Source organism: Arachis ipaensis, chromosome B5 (genome assembly GCF_059453495.1).
Source record: "Arachis ipaensis isolate K30076 ecotype BB chromosome B5, ASM5945349v1, whole genome shotgun sequence".
NCBI classification, from domain to species: domain Eukaryota; kingdom Viridiplantae; phylum Streptophyta; class Magnoliopsida; order Fabales; family Fabaceae; genus Arachis; species Arachis ipaensis.
The window spans coordinates 2,559,764-2,587,136 of record NC_142440.1 but is presented as its reverse complement, the minus strand read 5'-3'; the positions used below and the strand labels follow the sequence as shown (position 1 = coordinate 2,587,136).

At 29.3% G+C, this 27,373-nt stretch overlaps 4 protein-coding genes across 4 annotated transcripts; 2 read left to right on the top strand and 2 right to left on the bottom strand.

Moving 5' to 3' along the window:
- Nucleotides 1-931: 931 nt before the first annotated feature.
- On the bottom strand, nucleotides 932-2,681 carry LOC148563209 (uncharacterized). The gene is made up of 2 exons (XM_088486115.1): nucleotides 2,356-2,681; nucleotides 932-2,213 (listed from the first exon to the last, which is right to left on the bottom strand). The coding sequence occupies exons 1-2, from the start codon at nucleotides 2,679-2,681 to the stop codon at nucleotides 932-934; spliced, it is 1,608 nt and encodes a 535-aa protein (XP_088342241.1).
- Nucleotides 2,682-15,606: 12,925 nt separating this feature from the next.
- On the bottom strand, nucleotides 15,607-17,820 carry LOC107642449 (uncharacterized). Its single transcript, XM_016345807.3, has 5 exons — nucleotides 17,420-17,820; nucleotides 17,249-17,326; nucleotides 17,092-17,173; nucleotides 16,867-17,009; nucleotides 15,607-16,045 (listed from the first exon to the last, which is right to left on the bottom strand). Exons 1-5 carry the CDS (start codon nucleotides 17,666-17,668, stop codon nucleotides 15,836-15,838), a joined length of 762 nt encoding a protein of 253 aa, XP_016201293.1. The 5' UTR covers nucleotides 17,669-17,820; the 3' UTR covers nucleotides 15,607-15,835.
- Nucleotides 17,821-18,925: 1,105 nt separating this feature from the next.
- LOC107639950 (late embryogenesis abundant protein) lies at nucleotides 18,926-19,831 on the top strand. The gene has a single exon (XM_016343508.3). It carries the CDS (start codon nucleotides 19,055-19,057, stop codon nucleotides 19,766-19,768), a length of 714 nt encoding a protein of 237 aa, XP_016198994.1. The 5' UTR covers nucleotides 18,926-19,054; the 3' UTR covers nucleotides 19,769-19,831.
- Nucleotides 19,832-22,222: 2,391 nt separating this feature from the next.
- LOC107641620 (coiled-coil protein) lies at nucleotides 22,223-24,572 on the top strand. Its single transcript, XM_016345101.3, has 4 exons — nucleotides 22,223-22,344; nucleotides 23,105-23,416; nucleotides 23,590-23,769; nucleotides 23,962-24,572. The coding sequence occupies exons 2-4, from the start codon at nucleotides 23,174-23,176 to the stop codon at nucleotides 24,499-24,501; spliced, it is 963 nt and encodes a 320-aa protein (XP_016200587.1). The 5' UTR covers nucleotides 22,223-22,344; nucleotides 23,105-23,173; the 3' UTR covers nucleotides 24,502-24,572.
- Nucleotides 24,573-27,373: the final 2,801 nt, after the last annotated feature.

The window sequence follows — 27,373 nt, the reverse complement described above, 5'->3', positions numbered from 1 at the left end:
GTGGTTCTGATAGTATGGTTTTGAGATCGGCGAAGGCTTCTTCGCACTCTTCGGTCCATTCGAACTGTTGTTGTTTTCTTAGAGTCTTGAAAATATGATGTGATCGGTGAGCTATGCGAGGTAAAAACCTGGCCAACGCTGCAAGTCGGGCAGTTAATTGTTGAACTTCTTTGACCGTCTTTGGGCTTCTCATGTTTAGGATTGCCTGACATTTTTCGGGATTGGCTTCAATACCTTGGCAAGTTAGCATGAACCCGAGGAATTTCCCGCCCTGCACTCCAAAAGCGCACTTTTCTGGATTAAGCTTCATGTTGTACATTTGAAGTTGTTGGAATATTTCCTTCAGGTCGTTAACATGATCTGTTGTATATGTTGATTTGGCCACCATGTCGTCGACATAAACCTCTGTGTTCTTTCCAATTTGGTTTGCAAAAATTTTGTCCATGAGTCTTTGGTAAGTAGCACCTGCATTTTTGAGTCCAAACGGTATAACTTTATGGCAAAAATTACCATTGTCAGTGATAAAAGTAGTTTTATCTTGGTCAGTCGAATGCATCAGTATCTGGTTATAGCCAGAATAGGCATCCATAAAACTTAAACATTGAAAACCAGAAGAACTGTCAACTAGTTTATCAATGCATGGTAGTCCACACACATCCTTCACTTACCGTTGTTCTTCTTTACCATCACTATGTTGGCTAACCAGGTGTAATATCTGAGTTCTTTGATGAAACTGGCATTGAGTAGCTTTTGGGTTTCCTTCAGGGAAGCTGCTCTCTTATCTGTGTCGAGGTGTCTTTTCTTCTGAGCTATAGGTCGGATTGATGGATTGATAGCTAGCTTGTGACAGATGACGTTGGGGTCTATCCCTAACATATTTGTTGGGGTCCATGCAAATAGGTCGGCGTTTTGCCTCAATAGCTTGGCTAGTTCATTGCATTCTCCATTTTTTAGTACGTTGCCGAGGTATGTGTGCTTTCCTTCTTCGGCCGTTAGTTGAACCTTCGTAAGGTCGCCTGTTGGCATTGGTCTTTCCTAATAGTTGGTCCATGGGTCCAAGTCGGCCAGGGGGTAAGTGACCTGAATCGTATACTGCCTGGACATACTGTTGCTCGGGTTGCCTTGGATATTCGATTTTTAGGCTGGCGTTATTGCACTGCCTGGCTTCCTTCTGGTCCCCATGCATTGTAACTACTTTGTTATCCTGTGAAAGAAACTTAACACACAAATACACAGTAGAGATAATAGCATTGAATGCATTTAAGGACGGTATGCCTAAGATTATATTGTATGGACTTTTGCAATCAACAACAAGGTATTGTATATCTATGGTTTTACTATTAGGATAATCTCCAAATTTGGTTTGTAACCAAATGTAGCCTCGGATAGAAACTCGCTCACCTGAGAAACCTACCAGTTCCCCGAGTGATGGCTGGAGAGCTTTGTCACTTAGCTTCATCTTTTGAAATGTTGAGTAAAATAGCAAATTTGCGCTGCTCCCTGGATCCATCAGGATCTTCTTTACTAGCGGCTCTTCGACCTGTGCTGTGATGACTACGGGGTCGTCCAGGTTGCAGTCGGTTGCCTTATAGTCTTTAGGGAGGAACAAGATCTCTGGTTTGTCCTTGTTGACGGGTTGGGACGAGGTTGACCCTGTCATGGTCATCATAGCTCGGTACGACCTTTTTCTTGCCGAGTTTGTGCATCCTTCACCTGTAAAACCACCGGAAATGTAATTTATTACTCTGCGAGGTGGATTGATATCACTGTCTACCTTTTTCCCTTTATCTCGGGAATTGTCAGTTATTTTAGATTGCTGGATGAGGTCTTCTGTGTTCCGCTTCCATCCGCGACTATCGATATATTTGTCCAATAGTCCTTGGCGGGCCAGCTTTTCGAGGATATCTTTTGCTATTACATTGTCATCTGTGGTATGTCCGTATTTCTGGTGGAAGGCGCAGTATTTGGATTTGTCTACATATCGCTGGTCTTGATATGTGCCAGCCCTGTTTGGAGGTTTGATGAGCTTTGAATGCAGGATGTCTTTGACAATGTCTTCCCTTTTGGTATTAAAGGGAGTGTAGCTGTCGAACTTAGGTGTCAGTCTAAATGATCTTTGATCTGTTCTACTGTTTGAATGCTTGTTTCGTCTTTCGTTCTCTCCATTCGGGGTAGGCTTTTCTGCTCTTCGCAATTTCGATCTGGGTTGTCGCCTTTTCTCAAAATTCGGCCAGAGTCATTGGTTTTGCTATGACTATGGTCTCTTGAAATTTCCCTGGGCGAAGGCCGCTCTTTAGAGCGTGAAGATGTACTTCAAGATTTAGGTTGGGAATTTCATTGGTTGCTTCTGCGAACCTGGTCATGTAGTCTTTCAGGCTTTCGTTCGGCCCTTGTTTGATGGTGCTCAGGTAATCGGAATTGTGGACATATATTTTGGATGCAGCAAAATGGTTGACGAACTGGTCGGCCAACTCATCAAAATTGGACACGGAGCCTTCAGGGAGGTTGGAGAACCAAATAAGGGTGGCTCCATCCAGGAAGGTTGGGAAAGTGCGACAAAAAATTGGATCGGATTCTTTGTTCATAAACATCAAGGTGTGGAATTTGGTGACGTGGATATTTGGGTCTCCTATTCCTTGGTAGGGTTTTAGAGTCGTTGGTAGGGTGAAGTTTTTAGGCATTTCGAAGCTCATGACTTCCTTTGTGAGGGGGTTAGTTCTTTTAGTTGTTGCTTTTGGAGGATTAGGTATAGTGTATTTAGCCTCCGACGTGTGTTCATCGTCGTTATCTTTGCTTTCAGCATTCTTGTGCTCCCCTCCTTTGCTATGGCTGTGCTACTTCTGGAGTAGGAGTTCGGCCATTCTCTGGTTCTCAGCCCTAAGGGCTTCATTGATGGCCAGAAGCTCAGCCTGGTTAGTATTCGAGGGAGCGTGACTGTGCTCGTCCGCCATATGCTGTGGCCTGCAAAAAAGAGTAGCAAATGTATAGAATAAAGAGTTGTGGGGTTAGAAAAAGTCTCTGCCCCACGGTGGGCGCCAAATATTCCTGTGTGAATCTGGACGCTCCGAGGTATAGCTCGTCCTGCTGGAGCTCAGACTGGCTTTTCTTGGAGCGGAAGGGTGGAACGTTGTCTTCTTGTAAGAGAGGCAGCGTTGGTCACCTGCAAAGGGACTCCAACGCTCAAGTAAATAAGAGTGTGAGAGTATTTAGAGTAGAGATGGAATGATTGTGTACCTGTGACTAAGTGAGTCACTTGTATATAATGGAGTTACTGAAGGCAGTTATCCGTATCGTTTGTTATCGATTTGAGCGAGATCTCTATTGGTGGCCTGATATTCGGAGTTTTAGTAGTTTCGTGGAGAGATTTACGGGGGAGTTGTGTGCAGATCCTGGTTCCGAAATTATTGGTATAGATCGGTTTCAGGCTAACGGATCATATGTAATTTTAAATAAAAAGATATTTATTCGTATGAAGATTGTTAGAATATAATCTTTATATATAAATGATAATATATATTAAATAATGAAATTATCTAACTCTTAGTTATCATCTTCACATATATAATTATATGAGAAAATTTTATTCCCCTCCTCTTTCTTGCGAGATGCTAAAATGACACTCTCCTTCCCTCTATTTTATAAATGTACATTCCCCTCCTTTCTAACTTTTAAAAAATATCCTCTTTAGTCCATTTTAAACTTTTTGTGTTAACTAATGTTAACTTTATCCATTTTTAAAAAAAAAAATATTTTTTAAAAAATACCCATTAACAAAAATTTTATTTTTTATCATTAAATTTTGTTTACCAAAATATCTTTAATAAATTATTCTTTTATTGATTAAATTATATTTAAAAAAAATTAATAATTATATTATTTTTCTAAAATACCCTTCAATAATTTTTTAATTATTAAATTATAATTTTATCAAAATTTTTATTAACAATTTTTTTATATTTTATTATTAATTTTTCGATATCTATATATATTATTTTAACATTAAGTAAAAAATTTAGTAAGATTATTTTTTAATATCAATATATATTAATTGTTATACATATTAACAGTGGTAAGATTTTTTTTATTTAATGTTAAAATAATATATATTGATATAAAAAAATTAATAATAAATATAAAAATAATTGTTAACAAAAATTTTAGTAAAATCACAATTTAATAATTAAAAATTATTAAAGGGTAGGTATCTTAGAAAAAAATAATTTAATTGTTAATTTTTTTGAAAATATTTTGATAAAAATACAATTTAATCAATAAAAAAAAATTTATTAAAGAATATTTTGGTAAGCAAAATTTAATAATAAAAAATAAAATTTTTGTTAATGAATTTTTTTAAAAAAATAATTTATTTTTTTTTAAAAAAATAGATAAAGTTAACTTTAGTTAACACAAAAAATTTAAAATGGATTAAAGAGTAAATTTTTTAAAAGTTAAAAGAGAAAAAAATATACATTTATAAAATTAAAGAAAAAGAAATGTTATTTTAATATCTCACAGAAGAAGAGGAGAGTAGAATTTTCTCTAATTATATTCAAATGAATATTCCTCTTTTGAAAATTGAGATTCTCGTATTGTGTCATCTTGGGTTTAATTTAAATGAAAAAGAATGGGCCACTAAATCAAGTGCAGCCATCAGAGGATGATGAATTCATCATACGAAAAGAAAATTAAATTTTTGCAATTTGCAGAGAATCTTTCTCACTTTTTTTTTCTTTTCTAAAAAAGACTGACCAGCTAAGCTTTCATTTTGACTAAAATGTCAGAATTCAGACCATTAAATATATCAAACAAGAGGAGTGCTAAGGATCAGCATTTTTATTAAATTTTAGCCAGTACTTAACCATTAAAAAGAAATTGAATAATTTTATATTATTAGATGCAATCTCACACCATTAAAAAATATCATTAATAGCTAATTAATGACTAAAAACTACAAAAGCTGTTGACCCCTTAGACTTTCTCATCAAACAAAGCCAAAAAATCATTTCTTTTTATTTGTGTAATAAGAATGCCATTATAAAGAAAGGATTTCTTATATGAATGGAGCGCAAAAAGTAATAAACCTTAGTTTCAGAGATTTGTTATAAATTGTTAAATATTGTTAAAAAGAGTTGGCACTATATGTTTGCCAATAAGACTTGATTAAGGTTTTGTTTGGATGTTGAAAAGAAAATAAGAGGAAAGAAAATGGAAAGAAAAGTTAAGTTATTTGTGTGTTGTTTGGATGAATAGAAAATAGATGAAAAAAAAATAGAGAGAAAATTTTTTTTTATTTGGATGAAAAGAAAAGTGAGAAGAAAGAAAATCATAATAGTATAAAATTACATTAATACCCTTATCATAAAATAAAGTATAAATATTTTTATTTATTCATATTTTATTATATTTTATAAATATTATAAAATATTATAATTTTATATATTTGATTTAAATTATTTATCTAATACATATAATATTTAAATATAAATTTTTATTATAATAATATATTAAAACTAAATTTATATTAATATTTGTTAATAATAATATAACTAAGGGTAGTATTGAAAATACAAAAATATAGCACTTTTTTTCTTGTTTTTTTTGCTTGTGATGGAAAGAAATTTTTTTTAGTGGGACTCATACAAAAATTTTCTTTTCTTCCTATTTTTTTTCATAACCAAACAAAAAAAAATATCATTTTTTATTCATTTTCTTTCCATCCATTTTCTTTCCACCTATTTTTTATCAAACCAAACAATGTGTAAATGATTAGATCGAAGATGTTACTAATAAATTGGTTAGTACTTAATTAGTAGTCATTATTTGTTGGTAAGGAAGGGCATTAGAAAAGGAGAAGAAAAAGAAAAAAAATAATTAAAGAATTCTTGTACTTAACTATAATACCATGGAACTTTAAAAATATTTTCTAATTGCCTATACAGGGTCATATAATAAACAATCATGTTACCTATATATTCTAAAAATCAGAATTAATTAATGATTATATATATCATTTAATAATTTTGGTAGGTAATTATTTATTGTTTAGTAAACTTTATGGATTAATATGTATAAATACGTGTAAATATTTTGTGATTGATTTTGTGTGCGCATGTAATATTTTAATATAATTGATATTATTTGATATTAATTATATAATATAAATATTTTTTCTTTATATTCGTCTAACATTCGAACTAATAATATTAGTCAATTTTTATTTCTTACTAAAAATATTATTTTTTTAAGATATATATATATATATTATGAATTGATTTTAATTGTATATATTTTTTCTATTTTTTTATATTTATTTATCAGTGTCACATTTTGGTTTATCTTTATGGAAATTAGAATAGAAGTCACAAACTGCTCCATTGTAGTTTACCGTGATAGAGGTGTACATACTTACAAAATTTAAATGCATGTTTGTGCTTGATTATTTTTTATTGATGACGGCTAATTTTTTAGTCCTGATGATTAAATATTAAGTGATTAATATTTTTCTTTTTTTTGCATCATACATTTGAATTGATACTAATCAAATTTCCACCTTTTCATATTAAGAGTATTGCACCTGTGGTATTCTTTTTATGACTTTATCATTGTCATGGATTTATTTAAATATTTTTTAATAAATTTTTTTATTGCTTCTTTAATAAGTACTCATAGTGGACTTAATAATTATTGACCAAACCCTATAATAATAACAAATAAAAAAATAAATAAAATTAAGAAACTATTATATTGCACTTGGACGGAATAATAATCTAAAGCCTTGTTGTAAAGCAAAGTTGAGGAAACCTAGGTTTATAAGCATAATAAATTAGAAAAGCTTTTAAGTACCAGGTATTTTAATATTTTAATAGTTAATTTTAATTAATATATATTATATATATATTTTATAATTAAATTAATAGTTAAAATTATTAAAATATCGATATTTTTAGGATACTTAAATTTTTTTTTAATAAATTAAAGATACTAGCAACTGGTTACTTAATTATTTCCTTTATTTTAATACAGTGTTATATTATAAAAAAAATTAAGTATATAAAAAATATCGGTATTTCAAATATTTTAACCGTTAATTTCAATTAATATATATTATATATATTTTTTATAATTTAGATTTATTTTCGATACACTTAAAACTCTTCCTATATTATATATACATACACTTAGTAATTATTTTATATTTTCACACCACTTCTATGGTAGTGGAGAGCATAACATCAGAGACACCTCAGGTAGGAGGAAACCAATGCTGACACTTAGAATAATATAAACATAAATAATGTGCATATAAAATAATGATGTTGTGAAGATAGCATCGTACCCTAATTTACTTAAAGTGTACTCTAAATATATTGATTCAAAAAATAAAAATAAAAATAAAGCTTTCTTATTCTTCTAATATATTCAATGCATAAAAACTTACAAAATTTAAACTTACAAAATTTATATTTTCAAGTCAAATAATTTATTTTAATTTTAATATCATTAAAAATATCCTTAATTAAAATACTTGATAACAATGATATATATAAAATAAATGGCCAAAGGATAATATAGACATAATATAAAGTATATATATAATTAATAAAATCACAAAATTCTGGTCAACGAAGTATAATTTAAATAATTAACATAATTTTTTTATATTCACTTAAAAATTATAAGTTCGAATTTAAAAAAAAAAATCACAGAATTCTGAATGTGCAGCATGGGATTGGGCATGCAAAGAAAATAGAAAAAGGTGTCCTTCTCAAATCCCAATCATGGCAAGCCCCTCCTTACCTAGGACTATATCTGTATATTAACCTATAGTACCCATGCATATATAGCAGACAAATTAAAGTTAGCTATGACAATTATTATTAAATGTTACACGAGAAAAAGGATTGCTATTGTGTTTCTTAATATACCCCAGCGGTGTTCTTTTAATATTTTGGATTAACAATATAAATATGGAAAAAAATAAATTTAATTATACAATAATGGTCGTATAAAAAAAAATTATTCACTTATTAGCATTATTGATTTTTATCTTTAATGTTTGTTAAAAATCTAAGCTGACAAATAAAGACGTTCTTAATATATATAAATTCAATTAAAAAACTATTTTTTCAGTCAATATTGATTAACTTTTTAATTTATCTTAAATTTTAAATTTACCAAAAATTTAAAAAAATATATATATAATAAAAAATTGATTAATATTATAAAGTGATTCAAATATGTGAGCGAAAGAAAACATAAAACTTGGTGAATAAATTCTACTGACCCACACAAGCTAAGAACTCATCATTTGTTTATGATGGAATTAGTTGGAAGATTAATGTATGTTTGGGGATTGATATTCTTCTCTAAATTGGGTGATTGTATTTCCAACCTGAACCATAAATGAAGTGAATCGAACAATATTGCTGGAGAAATGGAGAATCAATCGTCAATGCGCAACAACTCTTCAAATTTTAATTTCGTTTCACACTCATTTCTTGAAGAATGTTAACCCAATTAACAATGCAAGGTGGAGGGAGAAGATCCATATTCACTAACAAACAAAAAATTTTCTTAGTGGAAGAACCATTTTGTTTATAAACTTTAGTTTTCAATTTAGACCCTATATATTACATAAATTAAGTTGCTTTAAACTATATATCTTGTACTTTATCTTAAAATTAATATGCTTCTAAAACATGTGTAAAATTAAGATTATGCTTCTTAATCTTGATATTCTTGTAAGCATAATTGAATGATCCACTCTGAATTTTAGATGTTACTGTATATTATTGGATTTTAGATTTTGAAGATTAGTGTAATAGAATAATAGTATAAAATTTTTGTAATTCAAGATTTTGAGGGTTAAGACATAATTACTAAATATTATTATAAGAAAAAGATTCATAATTGATAATTGTATTATTCATCTCAAAATAAATCATAATTAATGGATAATATTATCTAATAAAATAATAAATTATTTTAAAATATAGACGATTCATAGAAAAATAATGATAATATATTATTTAAAGTTCAATTTTGAATTGATATGTAGTTTTATTTATTCTGGAAAATATAAGGTCTTATTCAATGTAGTTTGAATAATGAAAGAATTGAATTAATTATCCCTTATGAAGATGAAATAAAAGAAAGAGTTTTATGAAACTTTTTGAAAAATTGAAAGAATATTTGATTTGCAAGATATGATAAGTATGGTTTGGAGACTAAGCATATGATTTTTTTTATTGTAAATAGAATATTAGAAAGTACTAAGGGTATTTTCTACTCTCGTAATTATAAATCCTAATATTTTCTTATTTCTTTATAACTTGTTAAGTTTTTATAGGTTGTTAAGATAGGTGGATCTTTTTAATTATTCTCTTGAATTTTTGTTTTTCTTTTATTTTTTAATTTAACAGATTATGTAATCATTTAAGAATTGATTTATATTTCTAACTAATGAATGTGAGTTTATGTGTAGAAATAAGTTAAACAAATATTTGTTATAAGTCAAAATTCAGTCTAGGGTTGTCAAACAGGCTAATCCGATCTATTTAAGTTCGACTTGTTAAGTCTGTAGGTTAAATGGGTTGGCCCGTTTAAACTCGTTTTATTTGTAGGCTCGAATCATTTATGATCAGCCTGATGGGTTAAATGGGCTAGTCTATTTATCATTTTATTTTATTTTTTGAAAAATATTTTGACAAAAAATACCACTTATAAATCAAAAATCTTTAAAAATAATATCTTTTTAGTTGATGGGTCTGATTTTCGGACCGGATCGAAAAAAATATCGACTAAAAGTACTGCTTTTTTTTTTTAAAAATACAAAAAAAAAAACGGGTCACCCATTTAACCCGTCATTTTTTTTCCGGGTTAATCGGGCTCAGTCCCTTTAACCCAAAATTTAAACAGACTTAATTTTAGAAGCAAAACTCACTCATTTAAATGGGTAAACGGACTGTTCCAATGGATTTAACCCATTTTGACTACTCTAATACAGCCTGTCAAAAAAATGTTTGCTTATGTACGTAGTTTTGTATGAATGGTAGTTCTTTATCACTAATTAATATCCTTAATTTAAATTGAAATTAAGTCATCGTTAATTTAATTAGAAGGATTGTTGCACACTTGGCCATCAAGTTAAAACTGTAGTTAAGAGTAATTGGGTCATAATTGTATTACATTAGAAAAAATAAGGGTGAATAATAATTATTTAAAAGTTTAAGACATTAGGTGAAATTAAATCTTAACACCTACTCATGATCCATTATTTTTTATGTTTATAACTATCAAGTGTCACATTCAAGAAATTATATTAGACAAAAACGTATGTTCTCTAGCATAATATTCATACATATATCTTTTCAATGTACACATTGTTGTTAATCTGTTCTCATATTATATTAATTAATATTCTAACTCCTAGACCATAGATCCGATCAACCATAACATCTATACGTAGTGTGACATTCACATTATTATGTAATGTATTATTTCTTAGGTTATATCTTGATTGGGACTTGGGAGAGAAGAATTGAATTTGCCTTCAAGTTAAAATACATTATCATTCTAATAATAACCAACCGCTTTTGGATTTTTACTCTAGAAAACTATTTAATAATTTAACAAAACACAAAGTAGCAGCTGTTAAAGCCAATTTCTCTTAGTGTTGTCTAATCATGATCAAAATGCCCCTTTAATTTTTGTATTTAAAACAAAGAAAAACACATTAGTGAGTATCCTAATGAATGGTTGTGAGGACAAATAAAGTTGTCATGAAATAGTGCTGGAATTGCTCATTAGCTTCAAATGGAAAATATTCCATTCCTTAATTCATTCTATTCAAGGGAATGTCATTAACATTATTAAAGAGACATAACCATGTGCATTAACTCTTATTTAATTTACATGTTGAAGGGTAACGCACGTGGGACCTTAGCATGTAACCATGTTAAATACCTTCTTGTTAGTACACAAACATCACTTACACTTGAAGCTCTCTCTTGAAGTAGCAAGAAAGATTACACAAATTAATTAACTTTAATTAATTACCTTCTTCTTGTTCTTCTTCAAATTAGTAGGGAGCTTCATGGGGAAGAAAACTATCAAGTTAAGCTTTGTTCTCTTCCTTATTATTGTTGTCCAACACAATTTCTTAGGTTTTGTGGTTGGGTCAAGGGTTTTAATAACAAAGAGTCGAGAAGAACCTCCTCCTTCTCCTCCTCGTCTTCTTTATTCGTCTTTATTGTATACAATAAACGATGCAAAAGATGGTGAAGGTGATGCTTTTCGTCCAACGACTCCTGGCCATAGTCCTGGCGTAGGACATCAAACGCCACCGAATAGTCCTTGACCTAATTCAAGATTATTAATTATTTTGGCCTTCAAGATGCTAGGTAGCAGATGTATTTTGATTTGGGTTTGTATGATTATTTTGTGATAGATTATTTTGATGTTATCTATACTCATTGTTTTGGGATATCATAGTAGACACACAATGAATCAAAACAAGAAATTACAAGGTGATGGGTCTTTCTTGTTTTACCTTTTTTAAGACTCATGATTTTATTATTTTTTTTCCCCTTATTATTGTGTGTCTAAAATAAATCTCTAAATGAGTAACTTCATTTCCTTTTCTTTTTATCCTTTTTGTCATCTACTACTAGTGATGATGAAAAAGGGCTATGGATGGTTCAAATTTTTGTTATTTAATAGCTTGGGAGTGTTTTGGGAATGGTAATGGAACATATTATTATTATTATTATTATTATTATTATTATTATTATTATTATTATTATTATTGGTGTTTGATTTATATGTCATATATTGAGACACCTTATATGATTTGTAATAATATAAGTATTTGGGAGCTATATCTATAAAATCAGTTTTTCTTATATATTGTTCTCTCTATCAAGCACCCTTATATATTTTCCCATTCTTTTAATTGATGAAATTCTCTGTTGAATTTGGAAAACTGGGGCATTGATCCAACGTAATCCTTTCAGGAGTATTAGTGATCATATTATGGGAAGATTTTCAAGTTTACTGTCGTACTGGTGTATAGTAATTTTTAATCGTTGATCTTAATTATATATATTATATATTTTTTTTATAATTAAAATCAACGGTTAAAAATTACTGAAACACCGATATGACAGCACACTTAAAAATTTTTCCATATATATTATATGGTGTATCGTTTACAGAATTATATATATTTTAATCATAAAATAATTGTTCCGAAAAAAAAAAACCCACAAAATTGACCATTTTAAAAATGAGAATAATTATTACTGTTTAATAGCATAAAAATGAATGGTGGTATGGCGGCCGGCCGTCGGACGAAGGTCCGGTGATGGGCTGACCGCCCTCCGCCCCTCTTCTGGTGGTGGTTTAAACAACCTTCTTAATATTAATTAGTACTAATTTGATTAGATTTTAAATTTTTGTTTAGTCATTTAGATTGTTTTTCACAAATTTGGTCTTTGAAGAGTTTTAGAGAAGAAGGAAAGATTTTAGAAGGTTAAACTCATTTACAAATTTTATTATTTGGTGGATGAAGAATTTTGGAGGTTTTTATTAGCATTTTAGATCCTTCCAAAACTCTCATTTTTTAGTTGTCTCTAACTATGTGTTTTTATTTGATTTTGTTTAAATTTATTATTTTTTCTCAACTAATTGCATTAGAAAAAATTAAAATTAATATATTATTATAATAATAGATAAAATTATAAAAATATATAATAAAATTTTCAAATTATTCTTCTTTATCTATTTTAATTTACTCGTGAATAAGAGTTTAAAAATCTTAAACTCTCTCTTTTATTTACATTCATGATTATTCATCCCCTCTAAAGCCTTCTCCTTGTCAATGTAAGTTAATTTAGTTATTTTATATTAGAAATATTCCTTTTTCGCAAGAACTTAACTTTTTGTGGAAGACTGTGTGATATTATAAATAAAAGTAAATAAAAGTGAAGCAAATTTTATTTTTGGGAATGTAACTTTCCATGAATATAATTTTAGACTGCAAATTAAATAAGGAAATCTTACATTTCCAAATTTATATTTTAAAAATGTAAAAATATCTTGCAAATAACACATTTTTTTATTAGAAGTTTGTTTGGTTTATATTTTTATATTTAGAGGCTTCTATGTTCTAACTTTAAGATTTCATAAGAAAAAATAAAAAATGAAATTTGATTGTTTTATTTTTATTTGAAAATTATAAAAAAAAAATGCAGGCAACAACAAATTAAACTTCTACTTTAATTCTAGTAAAAAATAATATTGAATAAGAAAGTTATGCTCCCTAGCTAACTATATGTTATTGATGTAAAAAAATCTAGTCAGAAGCTTAATTATAATCGATATTTTAAAAGAAGAAATCAATTTTGTTGGTTAGTCTAGTAATTAATTTACTAATTTATTTAAATAAGTGTTATAAGTTTAAATTCTGTTGTATATATGTTATAATTTATTGGCCAATAAAAAAAATTTAAATAAAATTTTAATTTGTAATGAATTAATTTTTGATCTATCAAAATAAAAAATACCGTAAAAAAAATATTTTAAAAGAAGAAAAAATTGTTTCAAATAAATGATATTATTCCGTGTATATATATAAATAATGTAGTTGGGGACTCCAAATAAATTTTATTCTATTGAAAGAAGAAAAATTTTTTGCTTGTTTTTCTTTTTGGTTCCATATTCTAATGAAAATTGAAAGAAGTTTATTTGATCTACATTTTTTCTTCTTAAAAATATTATTCATCATATATAAATACTTTTATTAGTTTCATACAATATTTTTATTATAAAAAAATTGGGTGTTCAAAAGAATATTTTTTTTATATATAAAATTACAAAAAGAAAAGGCAGGCAGCACAAAAATCCTGAGCTTGGTTCGGTCAACACGCCAAATCTTCCATAACAAAAAAAAAATATGCCGCAGGTATCTGATTTCTTTTAACATTTGTCCTTTTTTCAATCATCATATGGTATGTACTAAATAGGACTTTGGTGCCGCAATTGATCTTAATTTAAAAAACTAAGTGAACGAACATTAGTAATTAATCAAAGCTTTCTCATCATATCTGGATAGACATATTCTTAGTACAAAAGATAAACGCGCATAACATTATTTATTTATTTGGAACCACTGCTTTAATTAATTAATTTATTTATTATATAGCTGTAATTATCAACAAGATGTAGTGGACCCACTTTGAGTCTGTTAATTTTTTTCCATTACTTTTATGAGATTAGCTTAGTCCAAATTAAAAATGATCTTGACAATCACAATCCCTACTTTTCCTAAGTCATATATATTCATCATTTAATCCAAAGTGGCAGCCTAGATAACTAAAAAAATAGGAAGATCTATTTTTTATATGCATAACCCACCAAAGATTATTACACGCGTCAATAATCAATGCATAAATAAATATAATTTTTATATAAATAATTATATATTAACATATCAGAAAAATAGCTTATTAAATCCATTAAAATGTTATTTAAAATTATATGAACTTAACTAGATAACTATATAAGTATTTTTATATTGTCATATATAAAAAATAGAATTATATATATATATATGTTTGTGTTTTTTTTTTTCATATGATATTTAATGATGGTGTAATTGATTATTGATGCATATGATATCATCAAGATATTATGGATGGGATAAAGTACGATAAACAATAAAAATGAACTAATTAATAAATATTTGATTTTGGACGGTAATTTTTTAATTTCTGGATGTATGGACTTTTTTGTTGATCGATTATTAAGTAATTTCTGTTGTCTCCAACTCTCCATATCAAAACTTTGGATATAGTATTTTAAAATATTTAATTTACTCGCTCATACTAAGGTACAAATTTAACACTCTCGAAATCGCGTTAATTTCGAATATATAATGAATATTTTTGTAACCTCTCATCTAAGGATTTGCAAATGAACTAGCATCCAGTAACGTACTGAATATTCTTGGTTTACTTACTGGTAATTTTCTATATATTTTTTAAGTAAATGTTAAATTTGGCCATTAAATTTTACACGAGTTTAATTGTTTTCTTAAATCTTAAGTTCTTAACTGAATCAAATTGGTTTGTTAACTAAATTAAATAATATTGTAACATTAGTCTCTAATCCGATGAAAATCTTGCTCTAAATAGGTGATTAAGAAAGAAAATGCTCAGTCCATATATGGCCTGAATGCCGAAAATTTTCAGCAAAGTGAAAGATTGAAGAGCATTTTCAAAGGCTCTAAACAAAATAATTATGTGAAAATTTAATTACCTTTTTATTTTTTTAAATCTGTTACCTTCACTTTTCAATACATCATTAAAATAATATATTATGCGCACTAGGAGATTCAAAATACCAAAGACATCAACAATATTATGTTATGTATATACAAAAAAGTATATACTGTAATACAAAATACATATTAAAAATATATAAAACAACACATATTTTTAATGTACACATAATATTTTAATATTTTTTATAACCGGAATGGTGGAAAGAAATATAAGATAGTATATTAAAACACAAGAACGGGTGAAAAAACAAAGAAACCAAAAATAGTGGAAATGCATACATATATTAAACATCACTTATGCGTACAGTTGTACTAATATATAGTTGTAGACTTGTAGTTATATTATATATATACATAATATCAGTGAAGACAAGGGCACCTAACTTTGTTACTTATGAGTATAGTGTAGACATACATGTATACATGTATGACTTTGTATATCCTTTATTTTTGTCCCAAGTGTGGAAGCTGAAAAGTTGTATCTACTGAGAATCACTTAGCTTCATTCAGCTTAGACAGCAAGAAGAGGCAACTAGAAGAAAGAAAAACAGAAGCACAGAAGCATAGCAAATCCAGAGGAGTTTGTATAACAGCTTTTTTACTTTTGTCAAAGAGACCAATCAGAAGAAGCATCACTATGACATGCCCAACCTTGGTTTTCAGTTCATTCACTGTTGATATCTCCAACCATTTTGGTCTCTCCTGATTAAAAAACAACATATAGTGTAACTAACTTGGAAGAGACAGAACTTGTTAAGAAAAAGGGAAAAGTTGTACTAGGTAAATAACATATCTTTTTGTCTTTAGACAATAATAACCAAGTCTTATTCCATTAGATGATAGAGTCGACCAATAAGAGAACACAGTAAGAAGTTAACATTTGCAACACTATACTCTTCATAAAGTATGAGAGTATGCTGAGTTTTGAAAAACCGGTGATTATATTGCGTTAGTGCTAATTAATTTTTTCAATTGTTACGGATTAGCTCCCTAGTTGATTGAGGACTGTCATGAAACCACTTATCCCAAAAGCTTAAACTGATAGAAAAAGACAACATGAATATGGTTATATCTCTAACAAGGATACTAGACGGGCCATGAACACCCCTCCTAAGGAAGGGCATGTTGGCCTACAGAGCGCATTCTAAATCGTATTCTCACTGAATCAGCATTCAATCTGGGGAGATCCCAATCGAATCATCCCAGGATCTCTTACTTGAACACTATAAATAAAGGATTGTAACATTCGCTCAATATGCTATTCAACTCTAATCTTTATATTTTTAGACTATTTCTGATTTGAGCATCAGAGTGTACCTCCAGCACCCACCGGTTCATTGATCACAGTCGATCGAAAATCCAACATACTCCTCCCAACTTGGGATCCAGGTTTAGTTCATGCTTAACATTGGTTATCCATAAAATCAAAGAAAAGTAATCTATATCCAGTAGCAAATCTCGCCTACAATTTAGAAGATGTAGAAGCTAAGCAGTTGATGAGAATGTGAGAATAAAGCAAGCACCTTAAGAACGAATAAGCCAAAGAGATTTGATCTGTGAGAAGGATCTTGATCAGGCAGAGAGCTTGCACTACCAAGATTACTGACAAAGAGCTCATAGAGGCCCATTCCAAACACCAGCATCACTGTTCCTAAAAGATACACATCTACATCATCATCAACAACCCAAGTTAGAAACAGAGATACAAATCAAATGACATGGTGTTTAAAGAAGAGTGAGTGAGTTACCAATAGCCTCTATGAGCATTTGGATAATTTTACTGCGGTCTATAAGGTATGAGGAAAACGACTCTGCAACAATTGTGGAACCCTACATGGTGATGAAGAACTAATTAAGTGAATCAAATATGTGGAAATAATGAATCAAATGCACACACACATATACCTTGATGAAACATAAGAAAGATCCAATTAAAGAACCAAAGACTCCAAAAATAGCCAAGAAGCGGCATCTATATATAATCTGCAAGTTCAAAGTTTCATCGCTGATAAATTAGAAAGCAATTATGCTAAGTCAAATAAAGATCATGAACCCTAACTTTGTTGATTATATTACCTTCTCAACGCGGGCCTCTAGATCTTCTTGCTCTTGTTGTTGTTGTACCTGGTTGTTATTGACATCAACACGTGGCGAGGGTCCCGTGTTGGTGTGAGTGGGAGTGAATCTGAGGCGTTGATGAGGATGAGTTTGGTGGCATCGAAAGACAGAGAGGGTTAGGGTTGTGGTGGTGCCACTAGAGGTGGAATTGAAAGGAAAAGTAGTTAGTGGTGCTCTTCGCAGCAATGCGTGACACTGGAGTTTCATTTTCAGCGGCTAATTTCAATTCAATCGAAGAAGAAATCTTTGAAGAAAAGAAGGGAGACAAGTGCGGTGAATGTGTGACACATTGACGGAGGCTAAGACCTCCATCTGGATTCTCCAACGCAAACTTCATTCTTCTCTTTCCTCTCCTTTCTATCGTTATCGTAAAATATCTTTCCTTTTTCTTTTCCACTTTTTCCCCCGAAAATTATTTTTACATTTTAGACCATTCATATTGTTTAATTATTTTGGAAAAATCAATAATTTTTAATTTATTGTTTTTTAAAAAGTTGTGGAAATTAATTTATTTTTGTTTTTTACATTTGTCTTAAATTTAAGTTAATATTAAACAATTCTCCATCTTTAATATTCCGCTTTAGTCTATTAAGGCAATTATTAACCAAACAATTGTCTTAAATTTCCCATTGTGGTCGTTTGGGCCTCCAGGCCCTTTTTTTCTCTCAAATTTATTTTGCCCTTGTAACATCTAGCCAAAAGTTTAAATGGGCCAAATTGTCGGCCCAAAAGAAGGAAACAATTTTCTTCACAGAAAAACAAAAATGAAACATGTGACATGACATAACTGACGAGGTTACCTTGATTATAATTAATTGAGTGAATACCATATCCGCCCCTTACAATTATTTCGAAAGGACAACGAGGTCTCAAAGAAAAAAAAAAAACACTTAATTCGGTCCCTAATCTTTTTTTTTTGACTGATTAGTCCCTGTGCCAAAAAAAAATAACATTGACTTTTTTTTGGCACAGGAATCTCGTTGTCCTTTTGAGGTGATTTTTTTTTTTTTATCAAGAATCTCATTGTGAAGTAATTGTAAGAGGGTTTTGGATTTTTTTTTAATTAATTTAAAATGGTAAACTCACTAAATGTAACTACTACTAAGTAGAAACAAAGATTCCATAGATTATAATAAAGGAAAAATAGTGAGCAGTGAAAATGTATGAATCATATCCAACAAAGAACAACCCATTCCGGATTAAAGCTTTCAACGTTGAAAGCTGGGAAGGGGCAACAACAGAGTTGGTATTTGGCAATACAAGTTTAGCATTTCCTTTTCCTTTTTCCCATCCCATGATTATAAAAAAATATATATAAATCAAACCAAAAGATACCTAGTTGGAGATATGCGTATACTACAAACGTAGCTACAACAAAATCAGCACACAAACCAAATGCTTTAAAGCCAGGAAAAGAAGATACCAAAACCTTCCCACCAATTAGAGTTAAGGAACCCAATTTTTTCAACACTATTTCCTTACCTCTTCTTCTAACCTTTGCCATTGCCATTGCCAAATCCCATAACTCTCTATCTCCATAGACCCCACATGGCTTGATCTTGATTCTTGATTCTTTTGTCCTTACCATTCCCCATGCAGCCCGCCCCCGAATCAGGGTCGTACAACCACAGCCACAGCCACAACCACAACCAGAATCGCCACCATCGCGACTTTGAAAGTCGTGATGGGGCCACACGGTACCATAACAGAAGGCTTCGTGTCGGCCGACAAGACCACACGAACCCTTTAATATGGCTACTAGCCATCATATGCACAATCATAGCCCTAGCTGTGATTGTTGCCGGCATAGTAGTGTTTGCAGGGTACATACTAATCCGACCAAGGGTACCCACAATAAGCGTCACAAATGCTCACCTAGACATTTTCCGAAACGACTACACCGGAATCCTCGAAACCCAACTCCGGATCCAAGTGATGGCGCAGAACGAAAACATGAAAGCTCATGCATCATTTTCCGACATAAGGTTCAACATTAGCTTCCAAGGTCAACCCGTAGCAATGATGGTTGCTGACCCATTTGATGTACCCAAAAACAACACACAGTTTCTTAACTACTTTGTCCAATCGTCGGCGATACCGTTGACGCCGGAACAAATGCAGGCGGTTACTGATTCTTGGAAGCTCAACTTGGCGACCTTTGATTTCAAGGGTAATGCTAGGACTCAATGGAGGATAGGACCTTTGATTGGTTCTGTTAAGTTTTGGTGCTACCTTGATTGTAAACTCAAGTTTCATCCCTTGAATGGGAGTTACATTCACAATGCCTGCACCTCCAAATCAAAATAATCATCATCATCTTTAATTGTTATTAGTTTTTTTTTCTTTTTTAAACACAAGAATTTGAACCGGATAATTTAAAGTCAAGCGAGTATATATATATATATATATATATCTTTCACTGTGTGCGGTTCAATATTCAACTTGATCAACTTTGATATGTTTATTCACCGATTTACATAGATTTTCATTGAGATCTTTTTAGATTCTCTATGCCTTTAGCAGGTGATATTTAAATCCTGCTAGCTGAATAGACCTGTATAATCTATGTATTATGAAGAAGCTCTTTTTAAGAAGCTTGTGCCTTTAATGATAAATATAGCAAAAAGGGAAATATTCTTCATTATTATGTGTGCAAAATAAGCTGAGTTTGTCAACTCGTAATTCATCGATTTTTTTTTTTTTTTTGGCAGGAGGAGGGTTTATTTTAGATTTAACTATATTACGTATATATAAAATATCATCCATCAAATTGTGACCTATATAGAATATAAATTAAAATATAAAATATAAATTTAATTTTGATACATGATCAGTATAAAATTATTTTACACGTGCATCTAATTATATAATACTACATTAACAAAAATAACTATTTTTTATATTAATTGTGGGATAATTCCAAAAACGTTTGTGATAGCAAAATATTTTACACTATCAATGCATCAAAATTAAATTCTATAAAATATATATTAAAAATAAATTAAATATATATACATACGAATAGATAATAACTGAACTAATGATTTATTTTTTGTGTGCACTATAATTCCTTGCTATTCCATTTGGTAATTTTATATATTGGCAACTACTCAAATAAATATGACAAAAATATTTTTTTTATAAAAATATTTTATTTAAAAATATAACTTATTTATTTAGTCACATTTTAAATAAAGATAACACTTTTATAAATATCAAAATTTAACCATATAATTGACTATTAAGAGTCAAAAAAAATATTTTCACATGGAGACAATTATAAAATCTTCGTTGTAGTATCCATCTTATATATTTATGAAAAAATGTTTTTTTTTTTTTTTGGGTTTACTGTTGCTCTGTTTTTTAGTTTGTTCCATTTTGTAAATTATTTATATTAAACATCTGATTAAAAAAAAAAGTCATAACAAAAGGGCCATGCTCAATCCTCAAACTATCAATCAACAAATTCCAATAGCTAGACCCCCAAAAAAGAAAAGGACCAAAACTTCAAAGCCAGATAGGTTCCTGGGTTTCTTCTTTTGTTCTTAAAAATTAAGACCAAAAACAAAAGCCCTGTCCTAGAAAAAAAAATTTTTCCTGAAATTTGTTTAAAGAAAAAAGAAGAATGAAAAGAAAACCTTATCCTTAATTTCAGTTTCCTGATTCTACGGAAGAAGGCAGGAGGATATTGATTAAAAAGAAAAAAAAAAAAAATTGGAAAGACCCCTAACGGGGACACTGATTACATCCCCAACGGGACACGTAACTCTTATCAAATCTCAACTTTGACCTACCCTTCTTCCTTTGATTTCAACGTGTCACATTTTTTTCTTCTCCTCTCAGAAACATTTCTTATATTTTACGAAATATTTAAATAAAATATTCTTTTTTATTTATAAAACATATATTTTTAAATTAACTATTTATAATTTTATTTGAACAAAATATATTTTAATAATATATATAAATTAGTGATAATCATTATATTGATTAAAATAATAATAAAAGTAATAATAATAATAATATAAAATATATTTATTAAAATGAAATAAATTATATTTATTTTTAATATTTTATAATTAATAATGAAATATATAAAAAATATAAAATATTTTATATTATTTGATAAAATATTAAAAATAAAATTATTCGAATAATTAAAAATTATCACTAATATTTATAATATTCTAATAATTATTAAAGAGTATTTTAATCCAATAGATTAAAGTTTTTTTTTAATCTTATAGAAAAGAGAGCTAGTATATCTTATAAAGAGAAAGAAAAAAAAAATATTTAAATATGGAGTAATATTCGGTAGACAAAGAAAAAACAGTCATAACTTGTCTTATTTAGTATTAATTAATTATTGCAATAATTAATAAATATTAAATAAAACAAATTATGACTGTTTTTACTTGATTTTCTTTAGTTACCAAACATTTTCGTTAAATATGTGACAAACCAAAAAAATGTTTATCTTTTTGTTCTAATAATCTCCATACATATAAATTTGTTTCTATTTATAGCAGGTATATAGATAAATTCTCAGCTATTAGAAAATAGATTTATACAAATTCATTGTTTTTATCGATTGATATTCTTTCCTCCTTAATAAGTGAAAGCGTAAAGTTTAAACTATAAGCATAAGATAAGAGATGTATTTATCCACATAATGTACGTGGCAGTTCGAAAACGCTAACAGTGCCACGTATGCAGCATGCACTCCTTTTAAAAATGAAAACTCTTACTTAGGAATTGGTTTAGTCCACACTCCACAGTTTGAGTTTGATTTGATTTGATTTGCTATTTGGAGATTGAAAGTGAAGGGGCCCTTCCTCTCTTGTCTGTTTTTCTCATTCCATTTGCATGCTTATGTTTCTTTTGTAAGTCTCACTTTTACTCTCATTCTTACTCTTACTCTTACTATTAATCTCTCAACCCTCCTCCCCTCTTTTTATTCTTCTACTAAATTATTCTAATTATATCTTTTTTTAATTATGTTTTCGTATAATCAAGTTTGAATATTCTATATTATTCTTTCACCTTCTCTGATTCTAATTCTATCACTCCTTGTTTGGTTCAATAAAAATAGCTGCGAGGGTAATTAATTAAAGTAATTTCGTTGGTGAAGAGTAAAATTGAATAAATAATAAAAAAATTTATTGAATAGGTGCATTATACATGGTAATTTTGTTTGAACTTTTTTTATTCTAGAAAAAATAAATTTTACTTTTCCCCAAAACTTTCCTCTTCACCCATTAATTAATTACTGTTTCCTTCAATCTTAGATATGCAAAATAATATTTGAGAAATAATAAAAAATCAGCAATAAAATTTAAAATTATCTTATTTAGTATTTATTAATTATTAATTATGGTTAGAATAATTATATATTTTTAGATATAATAAATATATAATTGCAAATTGTAATACACACTGGATAGTGGATATGGAACTGGGTTAATTGTTTTATTCTATCATGAATAAATAAGTAAATAAATAAAGAAATACACCAATTGTGCTGAACTATCAAACTAAAAGATTTTAAGGGGCAGATATGTATTTACACAAACTGGCAATAATGGTACGTAAATTGTTGATTCAATTCATACACTAATAGCTCTGTGCTTATCGATTTTGCAGAGGATGATGGATGTGATAAAGTGTGTAAGTGTTAATAAGTATTGAAGATCACACATTATTTTGTGATCAATGGGATTGGTTTCTGAGATAGTGGCTAACATACTAGTGTTGGTAACATGGCCTTTCTCTCTATTCAAATTGGCGTGCTTGTTTGGTACAAGAATTACATTACTTTTCATATATAATTGGACGGAGTTCATAAGGAATATAATTGTCTTCAACCTAAATATAGCATTGGGAATTATATCATGGACATTTGGCCTTGTCTTACTACCTGCCAGAATCCTCAACACCTTTCATAGGGAGAGACAGGTTAGTTTAGTTTAGTATCTAATTCATCATCCCTTTCTCATTGTTAATATTGCAAGTGTGAGGAGTAGTGTATGAAATTAGTCTCACATAGAAGAAAACAAAAAAAAAAAGAGAAATTTATAAGATGAGATTCATTAATCTGTTTTCCACGGTTTGTAATCTTCTCTATGCAGTTGGAACGCAAACTGCAACAGATGCAGATCGATATAGCGAATCTACTTCTGGACTATAAGGAACTTGAAGAACATCTCCAGATAGCTGTCAAAGAACGCAGAATAATGGAGTTACTAGTATCCGAGCTTGAAGAGGAGCACGATATGGCCGTTGCAAAGATTGAAAAATTAGAGAGAAAGGTATTAAATATTAATAACAGAGTACTTGATCAGAATAATGTATTCGTTAGAGATATAACCATTCCATGTACGGTTGCTCTCTCAGGTTAGTTTAAACTTTTGGGAGGAGTGGTTTTATGACAGTATTGAACAATTTGCATCAACAAGGACAATGTCATTCATATCTAACTACTCCTTATGTATTGTTAATAGTTGCTAGATCAAATCAACGAAAATCGCCGGCTCAAAGAAGTTAAAGGCAAGGCATACTGGTCGTCAAAGGACGCCGGCGACTACGACGACGACGGTAGACATATCTTCCCCCTCCAAGATCTTGTAATTACAAAAGATATTTGGGAACATGACAACAAAATAAGTTCTAGCAATTTGCTTAAACTCCTTAAACCAGGGGGAACGCCACAAGTGCCGGATTACCGGCGTGACGTGGCAATTTCGCAGTCAGTATTCAGTGCTATCTTGTCAGTAGTCGTCGGCGTGACAGCGTGGCAAGCGGAAGATCCTTGCATGCCTCTTGTGGTGGCTCTGTTTGCCGTGGTAGGCATGTCATTGAAGAGTGTGGTGCAATTCTTTGCCAACATAGAAAACAAGCCGGCATCGGATGCCGTTGCTCTCTTAAGCTTCAATTGGTTCATTCTTGGCACTCTAACCTACCCTACCCTTCCAAGAATTGCTCCACTTCTAGGAAGGTTTATAGAAATAACCATCACCCGGTTTGCTCTTCTTTCCTTTTAGCTTCACATATTCACTTTATTTCTTTTGATTTTTGTTCTATGATCATATATATATATATATATTATGTTTTCTCATATAGTTATTGCTACCACCACCCCACATGAAAGGTGAATGCTACATGGGTTTTTTCTTCCCCACTTTTACAGCAAGAACCTTACTTAGTTAATTGAATATGTCAACTTTGGTTAATGTTTATTCAATTTTATGGTATGATGATATGCATCAATTTTATTATGGTTTAATTCCCAGGATAAGGCTCTAGAAACCAACGAGCTATAATTCAAATTGTATAGTCTCCTCGTCATTACCTATAAATCTAGGGTTAAGACTTCTATTCGATTTTAAAAATAAAATATTAAAATTTTATTATATAAAAATAAAAGCAATTTTAAGTTGATAAAATAAATAATAAATAAATGAATATTATTTTATATTTATAAAATATTTATTAAATAATAATAATATATAATATATAAAATTTAAATCAATAATAAAATAATATATTATATTTTACAATTTGATTTGGATTAAATATGATCTAATTCATACGGTTTGTCAAAAATAAAATTCGATCTAATTTAAGTTATAGTGTGATTTTGATTAGTTTTTTGTTAGAATTAATTTGGATGAGCAGTTTTATTTGAATTAGTTTGAATTTAAACAACTCTTAGGTAGCGTTTGTTTTGAGATACTGAGACAGAGACTGAGAGACTGAAACTCAGTATCGTGTTTGTTTGTTTAGAGACTGGTACTAAAATTTCTGTCTCTGCCTCTAAAATTTCAGTATTTCAGTATCTCCAAAAAGTAGGGACACAGGGGACTGAAATTTTTAGAGATAAAGACTGAAACTTTAATAACATTTTATACCTAAAATACTTTCATTTTAATTAATTAATTCCAATTTTACCCTTTGTGCAAATTAAATTAGAGTTTCATTCTAGTTTCAATTCTGTCTCCTATTTTGCACCAAACAGAATACTGAGATTTATTTCAATCCGTGTCTCTTAGTCTCTGTCTCTCAGTCTCAGTCTTTCCGTCTCTGTCTCTCTACCAAACGTTACCTTATGGATGGGCTGTTTTCGTTTCAATAAAATGTCAACATCCCAAGAGTTGGAATTTGCTTTGTACTTCCCAAAGAGTTCATTAAGTTGAAGGCTCTATCCAAACTGTTTTTGTGCAAGATAGGGTTTATAATTTGAAGCCACCAATGTCAATTGTTTATCAATTGAGAAAATTGGGTCCATCCGATATCCCATGTATATTTGAAAATTGATTGAAATATTTATGGACATTCCAATAAGGTAATGACATATTGACACCCGTTAGGTCCTTGATTTTGACTATTCGGTATCGGTTTATGTTTGGGTCCCATGATATTGTTCTATTATGTATGAAAATAATGTAGTGGTTATTACAACTTTTAGAAGGGGGACATTATGGTAGGACTCAAATAAAGCAGCATGAGAATGTGATATGAGATCAATCTAAAATATTGATCATCCACCCCACTCTGCCACTCCTGTCACAATCTTTTCAATATATATAAATAAAAGTTTATTAAATTGGTTAATAATTTATTTTTTAATAAATTAGAATAAAATTGATTTATTATAGCAACAATAATAAATTTAATTGTCTGCATTATAATTATTAGACTCGATTTGATCCTATCGAATTATACTATTTAAACCGAATATCTTTAAATTTTTCGATAAAAAAACAAATATATTCCTAATTTTTTGTTTTGTAGATATTTAAATTTTTAAAAATTTAAAAATACAATTAAATTTCTAAAAAAATAGATTTATTATTATTATAAAAAAATCGGTTTTATTCTAATTTGTTAAGAAATTAAAAAATAACCGGTTCATTAATACGTCTAATAATAATGTAACACGTAAGTGTCTTTATGGGAGCATCTCCCTATAAATAAAAGTTTAGAGGTTGTTTTTATCTGTTAAATTTATTTTTTACTAATGTTAACTAATTAAATATTGATTTTTTATATATATTTTTTAAATTGATAAATGTATCTAAATTTTATTATTTTTACCCTTTTTTATTATTGTTTAATTTTTCTTTCAAAAATTGATAAATTGTTATACCCTATATTATTGATACTTATTTTATTATTCTATATATATTCCATAATAAAGGGTAGAACTAGTGTTGGATTAAAATGGAAGATTATGCACACCTCACTTTTATTCATTCAAATGGTATATTTCTTTTCAATGGTGGTGGGGGGACCAATATCTTTTGTGATGATCTATATCTTTTAACAAATGACCTATTTCGGATGAAGATGACATAAATTGGTGTTATAGCTTTTTCCTAAGCATATGCCCTATACTCCAATTGAAGCATGTGCACTCTTTTGGGACACTCATCCATGATTGTGATGAAGGGAATAATTTGTATTTAGTCAAATAACATTATTGAGGTCTAACAATAATATGACCTATTAGAATAACAAGAATGAAGGTGAGGCTTTTCTGACTTCTAGTTATGAGACCTACTATAGCATATGTTCTATTTCTTTATATGCTTCTATAACCTTCTATTCTAAAAGCATTGTCTAGTGGGGATTATTATTATGGAGCTTCAACATGTGGCCTCCAATTGTTTTTACCATGATATAATTTCATCCAACAATAAATCAGTAGAAAAGAAAAACTTTGTGTGTTTTCATTCTATTTTGTACACCGACTTCAAATTTATTTAAGCTGATATATAAAGTAAAAAAATAATACAAATTTAAATAGAATGAATACTCTATCTCTAATTGTGGATTAAGGTACGGGTCAGAACAAATTAGTGTAGGGTTTTTATTAACAACATTTTTTTTTTTAAGTTAGGAATAAAATTCAAA

Excerpts from the sequence above, each read along its gene's own strand:
- LOC148563209 (XM_088486115.1), bottom strand. The coding sequence starts at position 2,681 with ATGCCTAAAAACTTCACCCTACCAACGACTCTAAAACCCTACCAAGGA. Across the intron at positions 2,214-2,355 it reads CTGAAAGACTACATGACCAG|GCGACAACCCAGATCGAAAT; the intron begins GTTCGCAGAAGC and ends TTTTGAGAAAAG.
- LOC107641620 (XM_016345101.3), top strand. The coding sequence starts at position 23,174 with ATGGGATTGGTTTCTGAGATAGTGGCTAACATACTAGTGTTGGTAACA. Across the intron at positions 23,417-23,589 it reads CCTTTCATAGGGAGAGACAG|TTGGAACGCAAACTGCAACA; the intron begins GTTAGTTTAGTT and ends TTCTCTATGCAG. Across the intron at positions 23,770-23,961 it reads TTGAAAAATTAGAGAGAAAG|TTGCTAGATCAAATCAACGA; the intron begins GTATTAAATATT and ends TATTGTTAATAG.
- LOC107642449 (XM_016345807.3), bottom strand. The coding sequence starts at position 17,668 with ATGAAACTCCAGTGTCACGCATTGCTGCGAAGAGCACCACTAACTACT. Across the intron at positions 17,327-17,419 it reads TAGAGGCCCGCGTTGAGAAG|ATTATATATAGATGCCGCTT; the intron begins GTAATATAATCA and ends TTGAACTTGCAG. Across the intron at positions 16,046-16,866 it reads TTGGCTTATTCGTTCTTAAG|GAGAGACCAAAATGGTTGGA; the intron begins GTGCTTGCTTTA and ends TTTTTTAATCAG.
- LOC107639950 (XM_016343508.3), top strand. The coding sequence starts at position 19,055 with ATGCAGCCCGCCCCCGAATCAGGGTCGTACAACCACAGCCACAGCCAC.